At 43.4% G+C, this 11,575-nt stretch overlaps 1 protein-coding gene across 11 annotated transcripts in view; it reads right to left on the bottom strand.

The window, feature by feature from the left end:
• Positions 1–11,575, bottom strand: part of LOC116691760 (RNA-binding motif, single-stranded-interacting protein 3) — a 221,956-nt gene that overhangs the window by 156,563 nt on the left and 53,818 nt on the right. The window contains exon 1 of one of the 11 annotated variants that reach the window (XM_032519641.1): positions 4,668–6,039. The exons of 7 other annotated variants lie outside the window; for them this stretch is intronic. In XM_032519641.1, the coding sequence (XP_032375532.1) occupies positions 4,668–4,742 (75 nt within the window). In that variant the 5' untranslated portion in view covers positions 4,743–6,039. Of the gene's footprint in view, positions 1–4,667; positions 6,040–11,575 lie in introns of those variants that run through there. 3 more of the 11 variants (XM_032519631.1, XM_032519630.1, XM_032519640.1) reach the window with 3 other exon arrangements.

The following is an 11,575-nucleotide window of genomic DNA, read 5'->3' as shown; positions in this document are numbered from 1 at the left end:
GGGCTCGGTTTACACCTATCAACATTTCTAGCCACTGGGAAACCATATGCAGGGTAGGGAAACGCATATTAATGTTAAAAACTCATAAAGTAAAATTTTTATGGCATGGGACCTTAAGAATAATAGAGCTAGCCCCTCCAGCTGTACCCTCTGGTTATATTTTAACAAATCACACCAAGAAAGCAACAATGCAGCTGCGCTTTGGCAATAACCCTCCCCCTGATCTCCTCAAACCCTCGTACAGCTTTGATTAAGGGCCACTAGGCTCACATGAGAGAGCCTGCTGTCCCTACCCACCCCCTGCTAATGTACACTAACTGTACCTATAGCACCATTATGGAGGCAGAGCAAGAGCATTTCTCCGTTTAATAGCCACACATTTACACACACTCAGTCATCTGACTAAGGATTGGTAGTTTAAGCTAGTCATTTCATAGCTGCCTTTGTGTGATAGTGGTCCATGTGTGTGTCAGAGTGTCTGTGTACTTTTCAGCAAGTGTGTCTTGTGTTTAAAGAATGCTATTGTAAGGCAGTGAAGGCTGCGCACACACACACACACACACACACACACACACACACACACACACACACACACAAAAAATTGATTTCCACAGGAGAAGAGCCTCCACTCTCTGGAATCAAGATTAATAAGAGGCCATTTACATCTCCAATTAGATCATTGAGCAAGGGAGAGAAAGAGAGAGAGAGAGAGAGAGAGAGAGAGAGAGAGAGAGAGAGAGAGAGAGAGAGAGAGAGAGAGAGAGAGAGAGAGAGAAAGGTGGAAGTGTGAGAAAGAGCTAAAAAAAAATGGAACCCAATAAATACAACCGGTAAGTCTTTGTATGCTCTTGTCCATTGTAAACAAAGAAAAGAGCCTGAAAACCAGCTGCACACCTACATTCACACCCGCAAACATACACCCAAAGACACACACCTTATATTTGACATCTGAGAGCAGCACAGGCAGATCAAACACTGGGCTGTTGTCAAGGTCCATATAGATGTATAACTGAGCTATTCTATGGAGCCTCTGACTAATACACACACACATACACACAGACACACACACATACACACAGAACGGTTCCTTTGGGAACTGGTAGAGCTTTAATGACAGCACGCTGCAGCGAGAAGGGGTCAGGCATGGGAGTCACTGTTCAGAGGCCCCACACACGCAGACACACTCACATTAACACAGGATACACACAAGCTCTTACAGACATGCACACACAAAAGTGAGCAAATAAATTCAGTCCAAGATCACGTACGCATTGACGGACAAAGTTACAGGCTCATGTACAGTCACGGATACAAAGCTGACATACACATGCAAGTTTTATTCATATATGGATAGATATGCGAACACACACACACACACACACACACACACACACACACACACACACACACAAACTCACAGGCAGGCACAGTGGAGAGGGTACACTGGGGAGGGTAGGATCCAATTTGATTTGACCTTGACAGCAGGACGAGTGAGGGCTGGTGGGAGGGAGGGGCAGAGGGATGGATGGATGGAGTGTAAGGAATGAAGTGATGGTCTGGGCCAGATGCCTGTTGCAGATACTTCTGAGAAATTAGATGACCTCGAACCGATCGAGATAAATCATAGAACAAGAAAACAGCAGCGTGACACGGTGACATCTGCACGCATAAAACGGTGTGACAGACATGTTGAAGATGTTGAAGTTAATCTAACGTACAGGTGCACACAGCAAAATTTCTCCTGTAATAAATCTACAAATAACACAGGGAATGCTCCTTGATTCAGAGCCGATTAGAAATGCTGCATCTTTGTTGTTGCTAGAAAATAAAAATAAGGTCTTTTTTAAGTTCATTATTGAGCCGATATCAATCACAATCACGCAATCCCAACCATTAATATTCACATGTGTAAATATGACAAATTAATGCAACCACAAAATCAAAGATGAAAATACTAGCTGTCAAAGTTTTTTTGGGCATGATTGTTATAGAAAAACACAATTTATCAAGAAGACCAATTGTGTGTTTGCCATTTTGATTCTGTTCACGGGAAAAAAATATATCAAACGAAAGAACACTTTTGCCAAGAGACAATGGAGTTTCTTTCATTAAAAGAACATTTAAAAACAACGGTTTATAGTATCCAGCAGCAGACATGCATTTATTCTTCCAGACAAGCTAAAAAGAAAAAGGGGTGCTCGTTATTGGTGGTGATGATTATTACAACCAAATCACAGATGTGCATTAACAAACAGTTTCCAGCTTCTGTTTGCTCATCTTGAGCACATTCTTAAAAACATCAGACAGCGCCCAGATGTGAGCGTATGCAACTCCGAGATCAGTAGATAAGTCGCTAATGTCGACATGCTGCAAATACAATCTGCACGTCATCTCCAAATATATTCTACAGTTAATTGGAATATCCTATGTTGTGCACTAAAGCTGAATAGCTGCTGCAGTGGATTTGTTTAGGGTAATGAATAAAGTATGACATGTAGTCAACGTGTACTTGACTGCGTTGAATCAGTGAAAAAATATTTCTTTAAGATTTTTTTTTTTGGGGGGGGTATTTTAGGCCTTTATTTTTTTTATAGAACAGCTGAAGACATGAAAGGGGAGAGAGAGGGGGAATGACATGCAGCAAAGGGCCGCTGCATCGAAGAGTATACCTCTATGTATATATGGGCGCGGGCTCTACCAGGTGAGCTACCTAGGCGCCCAAGATCTCAGATTTAAAAACATGTGGACAACAGTTTCATTGTGTAAAAACTACAATGTGTTTATCACCATTTAGAGATTTCCAAAGCTGATCTGACAGACTGATATTCCAGCCAATGTTTTGGTTTATCAGTATCAGCAGCATTAAAGGCCTAACATCTGAATGTCTTTTTTTATTGGAACTCAAATTGCTTAGTCCCTACTAGCTTTCATCTGTACAGTAATTGTTGTCAACTAACATTACCCATGAATTGTGGCATGTCTTGTAAGAAGGTAGCAAGCAATCTCCAATCTGGAACTAATTTAAATTAGAAAATGAAAAAAGGCAAAACTCCACATCCACATAACCTTTTGAGTCACAGGTTCTTTTAACATAAATGTATTTATTTAATGTTTTTGTTAAAGGTGGTCAGTCTTTATGGGCAGTAGTTGATAAATAGCAAGGGAAATTTATAATTGTTTTGGAGATGCTGAGCTATTTGGGTGCTCTCATGTCTTTGGAAATTGCCTGGATGCTTACTATTTAATCATTATTGTAATGGAATCTAGGACAAGAAACTTGATTAAGACAATCCTACCAATGTAATGTTGGTTCAAATAAATATATAGGACTTTCCATTCATTCTAGTTGTGTAGATAGGCCTGCAAATGCATCATGCAGTCTGCGTTTGGTTCAAGGTTCAACCTATTCTTAACAGTGGAGCATCATTTTCTTACCTGTTCTTCCCACACTGTGTCCATCTGATAGCATAATCTCTCTATTCTCATAGCATCCCACTCCTACACTTTTATCTTTGCATCTCTCTCCATCTCTCCTGCCTACTGGCATGTACATATTTACTAAATATTGCAGCAAACCTGCCAACTCCTCACACTTACTATCACACGAAAAGAAAAACAAATGAATCACGGCAGACAAAGGAATGGCGGACTGGGCGATATGATGCAGGAGCCATCGATCAGATCTTAGCAATCCATTTTCCTCTTCTTGGTGGTAGAAGACTCAGAGGGGGAAATATATTGTGTGTGTGTGTGTGTGTGTGTGTGTGTGTCTGTGTGTGTGTGTGTGTGTGTGTGTGTATGTGTGTGTGTGTGTGTGTGTGTGTGTGTGTGTGTGTGTGTGTGTGTGTGTGTGCTAAATGTGAGAATAAAAGTGAAAAAACAAAGAGAAAACTGAGCTTGGTTTTATGTACTTTGGGTAATTGGAGAAGTGTATCAGGTTCCATCAGTCACGTCTACAACATGGTATCATGGGCCAGTATGGCCTGGGGATGACCAGTGAAAGGAGGGGTAAAGGGTGGGGGAAGAGAGGGATGAAGTAGGAGAGAAAACAATGGCTGAGGAAAGGGAGGGCCTCATGCCCTGAACTTGAACTTGAAGCTGATGGGGTCTGAGAGAGAGGGGAGGATGGGGTCAAGCGCTCGTGTGGATGGAAAAGGAAAAACCCAGCTGAGTGACACCAATATCACCCTCGTCAGAGACAGATGGGGGAGAGGGGACATTTAGCAAGCTGTCTTTACGAGGCAATCTCAGCATCTATATCTGTGCTTTTTCAAACAGTTTCACCATAGGATTGAAAGTGAGTCAATTTTGGTCTTCCCTGGCTTGGTAAAACACAATACAAGTCTTTGGATATGGTACGGGTACCTTTTTGAGTACTGGTGCATAGGTTAAGAAACATATAAAAATAATTTAGGTAAGAATTACTTGTCAATCAAACACTTGCGACCATCGGAATATGCCATTTTGTCTTGATCTGGTACTGATTGAGCTGGAGATTTAAAGACGCAGCAGATACAGAAGATATAGCGTTTATTAAAATGAGGGTTGCAAGATGGCTTTGAGACATTTACATAGGAAATGCTGATGTGTATTTGAAAACACACAAACACCTTTATTTCCTCGGAATTTAGAGGGGTAAAATAGGTCAACCTCACGGACCGTCCTACCTTGGTCTGGAGATAGTGGGGGTAGTAGTAGGTGTAGTGGGGGTACATTGGCTGCTGCTCCAAACGTTTTCCCATGTAGCTGGAATCCAATTGAAGGTCCTGGAGGATGGAGATAGAAGCTCGCAGGTGGGGCACGATCACTCCTAGGGCCTGGCCTGGATCCTTCAGACGACTGTGTCCAAGAGTGGAGGATGCAGAGAGAGAACCTTCTCCTCCTACTGAGCTGTGTGTATGTGTATGTGTATGTGTGTGTGTGTGTGTATGTGAGTGTGTGTGTGATAAACAAACAGAGCAATGGAGGGATAGGAGGAACAGATAGTACTTGGGATTTCAGTCTGTCTACTTGTCTGGGAGCTCACGGGGAACCTCACAAAGAGAGACAGGTCTGGAAAGAGAGGCAGAGAGAACCCGGAGTGGCAGCAAAAAAAAGGATTGGGGGAGAAGGAGGTGAGGAAAGGAAGATAGGAGGGTAGGCAACACAAGAAACAATAGGGGGAATTGAAGAGCAGGACAGAGAGAGGGTAAAGGGAGAGGGAAGAAGAAGAAGAAGAAGAAGAAGAAGAAGAAGAGGATGAGGAGGGAGGGATGGATGAGATCCGTTTGCCGGTTCCTTGCACTCGGCTCTAAAAATCAGGCTCTCTCTACTGCCCTGAACATGCCCCTCAATTTGCGTTCCAGCGTCTCTTACTCTTGTGTCTCTCTTTCTCTCTTCTTGTGTATCCGTTTTCCTGTCTCGTTCTTGCTCCCTCTCTCTCTCACCAGACGAGACCCTGATCCTGCCGGGAGCTCAGCTGTATCCTGGGGAACACACGCTGTCCTCTGCTTCTATCCTCAATAAACAGTGAAATCAGCAATTAACTCACACATGGATGTGGAGCTAGAAAGAGACGAGAGGAGTACGATGAGGAGGAGAGCGGGTGGTCTGGAGCTGAAGCTGTGAGTGCCTTTCTTCTCACTCTCTCTCACTCCCTCCCTCTTTTGTTAAGCTCCGGGGATAGATAGGTAGATATCGCCGAAGCCCGGCATGGAGGATGAGCAAAAAGAAAAAGCCTCAGTGAAAACTCCTCTCGCTCAGGAAGAAGCAGATAGTCCTATCTACACAGAGGAAAATCCCTTCTGATCCACAAGGTTCCTCCTCCAACTCTTTTCTTCTCTTCCCCTCTGTGATCCCCCTCTTTCTTCCCAAGCTCTCCCTGACGGCTTGCTTCCCACTGCGCCTGGCAGCCGTCACTATGTGTGTGTGGTGGCGGCGGCAGCGGTGCTGGTGGTGTGTGGAGTGTGTTTGTGTGGCTGTTGCCGTCTGCTCCACTCTGCGTGCAGGGGCATGGAGGGGCTCGGCTTCAGCGCAGTTATGCTCCTCCCTCCCTCTCTCTCTTCCTCTCTTCCGTCTGTGTCTCTCTCCCTCTGTTTTTTTCATGGAACTATAGAACAGTGGGAGTGATTGGTCCTGCCCTCGTTCAAGCCCTGGGGTGTGCGTGTGTGTGCACTGAATAGAAACTGAGAACGAAGATGGGCTGTTCTGCTGGCAGAAAGGCGGAACTTGGGGGGGGGGGCGCGGCAGGGTATGAGGAGCGGGAGCTAGGGTAAAGGTTGAGAAGAGGATACACGAGGAGTATAATTTGGAAACAGAGAGGCCCCCCTACTGGCACTCTACAGGCGCAGCAATGACACATTTTTCATAATAAAAGCTGTTATGGATACTTTAAACTGATTAACATAACATATTATCATCATATTTGCCATTTTACTTTGCTAATATTGAATCACTTTTTATTATTATTATACAGCCTCTCACAATCAGCTGGAATAACCAACATACACACATATAAACACATGCATGCACAGCACACGTTTGAATGACCATTCAACATGTGCCCAACCCAAATGCCTCAGCGCACACAGAGACGCTCCATTCACACATGCCCAGTGAACATAGTGTGCAGTGGTTGTGTGGCACAGTGACCCACTGGCACAGTGCTGCCTGTTGTGTGATGCAACCAGGTTTAAGTAGTGCTCTTATATAAGCAGAGTGAGCCATGCATGAAGACTGCTCTGCCCTCTGACTGCAGCTCTGTGTGCGTGTGCGTGTGTGTGTGCGCGTGTGTGTGTGTGTGCGTGCGCCAAGGAGACAATGGTTTGCAGACAATGCAAATTCCCTGTAGTGGCAAAAAAGGGTTGGAGAACAGAATGCAAACACAAGACCTTCTCTAAGATAAGGGCTTTATTTCTTGTGCCCAATTAAACTACTTTACAGACTGTGCTGTAAAATCACATCACCGTCCTTGTGCTAGTGTGCAAGAGTTTTTGTCACAATGCCCACGTGTCTGCCCTTATTTTTTTATAGCATTCTTCTGCCAGCTTATATAATACACAATAATGATATGTTTGGCTCAGAGGTGTCCTGACAACAAAACATCAACATATAGAAAAAATGAGACAGAGGGAAAAAATACGAGCAGCACAATGTTAGGCGCCTACAACACAGAGTTTCGTCAAGACATCCCCAATTTCTCAAAAGTTATTTTGACGAGTGACAATTGTGTTAGTCTGACCACACATCGACAAAAATATTGAAGATTTTTGATTCAGATTAGGACGTTGTCAGAAAGAAGGAGCAAGGACCGCAATTACTCTGGCATCAACCATGCCCCCACAACATACTAATCCGTATAAAAAACGATTATTTTTGGGTTAACGCCATACTCCGATTTCTCAAACATCATGTAAACACCTTACTCCTGAGAACTCGGTTAACAGACCTAGAGAACTCCTTCTGTAACCGGGGTATTCCGGCATGTATACACCTAAAGTGGGGTATGGTCGGGTTAGCCATATGCGCATGCTCCAACTGCCCCTCCCCATTCCGCTGAAGTGGTTTTTGAACCGGAAATAAGCCGCCAGCTTTGTGAATCATAGTCGTTGCTATGACACCATACAAGAAAACAGCGTTGCCCGAATCAGCAGGCCATCGGCAGCAAAGAGCTTGCAGCCCATCTGTTTTACTCCCCGCCGAGGCAGCAGCAGACAACGGGAGATGGCTAAACAGACTGTCTTATCTCCGGGGCTGGCAACGATGTCCCGGCAAAAAAGTGGAGGGACCGAGCAGCCCACGCTGCTGCCGCCGGTTAATTCCACCGGACACCGGTTACAGATATTAAACGCTAACAAGTTGTCAGTCATCTGACGAGAGCACTGTGCTTGCCTACACTGTGACAGGAGTGTGTAAATGAAACATTAGGTTGTTACATTTTACTAATTTAGTGGCAGGATAGTGTAATTTTGACAAAGGTAAACCAGAGTTGGCAGAGCGCCACCTACTGTACCGGAGGTACAGTTACTCCATAATACAATTCATAAACAGCAAAAGGTTAGCCAATTTAACCATCACCATCATTATTATTATTCACTTAGCCGGTTACTGCTGTGCAAATAAACGCACTGACTGTGAAGTATGCATAAGCTCCACGAGTATAAATGCTACTCCAGTTCTGAGAAGTGGGTAATAGGTAACATCATTTTTACTTGACTCTTGTCTTGTTTTATCTCAGCACCAGTGTGTGAAATAGCTCCCTAAGTCTTAACCTTAAAGCGCCCATCTTACGCTCATTTTAGGGTTCATAATTGTATTTTGAGGTCGTACCAGAACAGATCACATTTTTGTTGTACCGCACTTTGGTGCAGATCCTGTATTCACCCTGTGCGTTTGGGTCTCTATTTTTAGCTAAAGAGTGAAACAACTCACTTCGATACTATCTTTGTTACACATGCGCAGTAGCTAGGGAAGATCACATCAGCTAGATAACTTCCTCCAACTTTGGTCAGTACAAGGCAGGATTAGCTGGGAGACTTCTGCTAAACAAGGGCGCACTTGTGGAATACCTGCAGAACAGGGAGATTTAAGTAGTTATTCGGTATATTATTGTATATTACTGTATGTGTGTTGTAGCAGTGTTTAGCATGCTAGCGCTAGCATGTGCTACGGTTAGCCACCTCGTCTCGGCTAGTGACGTAGAAAGCCGTGCAGATTTTGAACAGCTCACCCAGAGACTGAACGCAGAGGACATTCACAAACCTCTCACTCAAAAAAGCATGGGTAGTTTTTTTTCCAGGTTTGTATGTGTGTGGAAGCAACAAAATAACACCCAAAGACAAAGACAAAGATCTTAGTACATTACAAATGCTACCTGCCCAAGCTTAACATGTGATCATCCAGTGGAAAACCAAGTGGCTTATTTAAATCAGGATACATTTTCAACTTGCAAAACCACTTTATGAGACTATGTTAAATGACATGACATGAAGCCGTGACAGTTATGTGCCTACTTAGAAAAGATTGCTGCTGGCAAGTAGGGGTGGTGGAAAAATCGATTCGGATTAACATCTTCCATCAATGACACTGGGTCAATATTTTGAGTACGCTCATATCAATTAGTTTTCAAGGCTATCCGATATTCCACTCATAAGAACAGTTCCTATAATAAAATGTAATTTTGTACATCTTCTTTACGCTACCAATCAGTGAAATCCATTTCCTAACCTGTTACATGCCAGTCATCAGCTATACTCTTCTAGATGGAAGAGGAGTTACTGCGTGAGCTCATCTTGCAGTAATTCTAACCTTGTCTTCACAGTGAATTATATGAGCATGTTGCTGGGCCACTGCTAGCAAAATCAGGCTGTATTGATTGTGTTGCACTTGTAGTTGAGGAGTATGCATTCCTGAATTGTACGCACACCCAGAGCAAAGCAGTTTGACGGTGGAATGTTATACATTCATTCAATGGCGCTATGTGATGAATGCCAAATAACATAGGGATTAGGGGTGTGTGTGTGTGTGTGCGTGTGCGCGTGCATGTCTGCTTGTGTTCATGTGCAATATACATAAGTAGCACACCAGCCAGTTTTTTCATGAAAATTAAGATTCTGATGACACAGCAGTTTGGGAAAACAAAGAAAGAGAATTGATTCTTCCAACTGCACAGTACAGTCCCATTATGAGAGGCGCAATCTTTACATCTCACTCCATACTCTGTTGCCGTAATAAAGCTTCTTAATTACCACGTCTCGTGGCAAGACAGCCATAATGGCGGTGGTAAATACTGGTTAATTGCATTCATTCTAATATCAAACAGACTTCTATTATGTCTTAAGCACAATCTAATTGCCTACTTGTTTCTAAAGATTGAATGTGTATCTGCTGCATCTGCATTTCTTTGCAAAAATGACCTTTGTCTTAGGAGAGATGCTATTTTCCATGTCCATCACTTGAAAAATACCAGATAAAAAACCTGACAGCTGGAGCAAAGTATCAAAGTGTTTTTATTGACACTGTGTTCTTAAAGCCCCCGGTCATCAAAGCAGTTTCCAAATGGAGCAGGAAAGGCCGTGCTGTAACTGGGGGATGTGATCCTCTCATCGCTGACCACCAGATGTATAACAAACACCAAGTCAGAAAAAAATCGCAGTAAAACCCTCACATCTTAGCTTAGATGCAGCTGGGAAAACAGGAGAGGTCATGATGACGATAGTCCTATTTTACAGAAGCTGCTCTGGTTGTTTTTCAAAGAAAACACTGGCCAGGATATCATCACAGACGTACATGCACGCACGCACATGCACGCACGCACACCCACACAAACACGGGTATTTGAACACAGCAGATTTACAGTGGTAAATGGACTATTACATCCAATTGCCATACACAGCATGAGAGAATTTGTCTGTTTGCAAGTCCCCTGAGATACAAACACATAGACTGCAGAGAATGTAGAATAAACTGGTTTGGGTTTCTTTGATCCAGGAAATCCAATAAGAAGAATTCAGGTTTGAAAATATTGACAAAATAAAATGCAATATATCTGGCAATTCAGCATCTGTTAACATCTACATCACATCCCAGCTACATTTTTCAACCTTATTTACACATGGTCAATATCCTGTATGTGACACACTGAGTTAGACAAAAGGGGTAACAAACTAAACTATTGTGATGCAGTGAATGTCTAAATCTTATACACATTTTCACAGATTGACAAAGAACTGGAGTCATTAACTTGAGTAAGGTAAGTAAAAGACATGATACCGAACCAATGCCCCCTTATGACAACAACGGACTCTCGAAAGAAGATAACTGAAAAGCGAAGCTCAGAAAAGACAGTCGAAGCCGGTCAGTAGCATTGCCAGATTGTCTACGTAATCAGAGGAGTAGGGAGTAAGACAACTGTCCTTGGAAAAAAAAACTCTGTACAGGAAGGAGAAAACTAGGGCTGCACAATTAATCGAATTTTAATCACGATAACGACTTCCCACGATCAAATCTGCGTGATTTTTTTTTCTAAATGCGTCATTTCATAGAACGCTCCGGGTTCACAGAGGACAGAGTAACGGGAGGAAAATTCAACAGATAGCAGTCGTTTATACGTCGGTATCAAGGTTCACAAGTTTACCAGCAAACGTAACATTTTGTCCCGTCTGTTGTTTTTCAGACAACAGCAGTGACCAGTGCTAGTCGGTGCTAGTTAGCGTCTGTTAGCTGTTAGCTGCTCTAGGACGCTCTGGCGCTAATGTCCTCGCATCCGCTGCAATGTTGTCTATATGGATCTGGTTTAATTTTGCGTTACATGACCCATTTCTTCGGTAAAGCTGTGACTGTGTTTGGATCTCTCCTCTCTCTCGTCTTACTCTCTGCGCAGCCCGGCCACACAGCGCCGGTCCACAATTCTGACGTTTGTCTACAGTTTTTTTTAATAACACCTGTATTTGTACCAGTGTTTCCGCAGGTAACTTCCATCGCGGCGGCAACAGCGAAGAACACAGAAGAAGTTATTGAATGCAACTAACTTCCGTTGGTAGAGTAATAGCGTGTGAGACGGAGCCTGTTGGACCTGCAAGAGATGTGACCCATGGCC

Source organism: Etheostoma spectabile, chromosome 6 (assembly GCF_008692095.1).
Source record: "Etheostoma spectabile isolate EspeVRDwgs_2016 chromosome 6, UIUC_Espe_1.0, whole genome shotgun sequence".
NCBI lineage: Eukaryota > Metazoa > Chordata > Actinopteri > Perciformes > Percidae > Etheostoma > Etheostoma spectabile.
The sequence above is the reverse complement of the archived record's forward strand: the minus strand, read 5'-3'. Positions and strand labels throughout refer to the sequence as shown.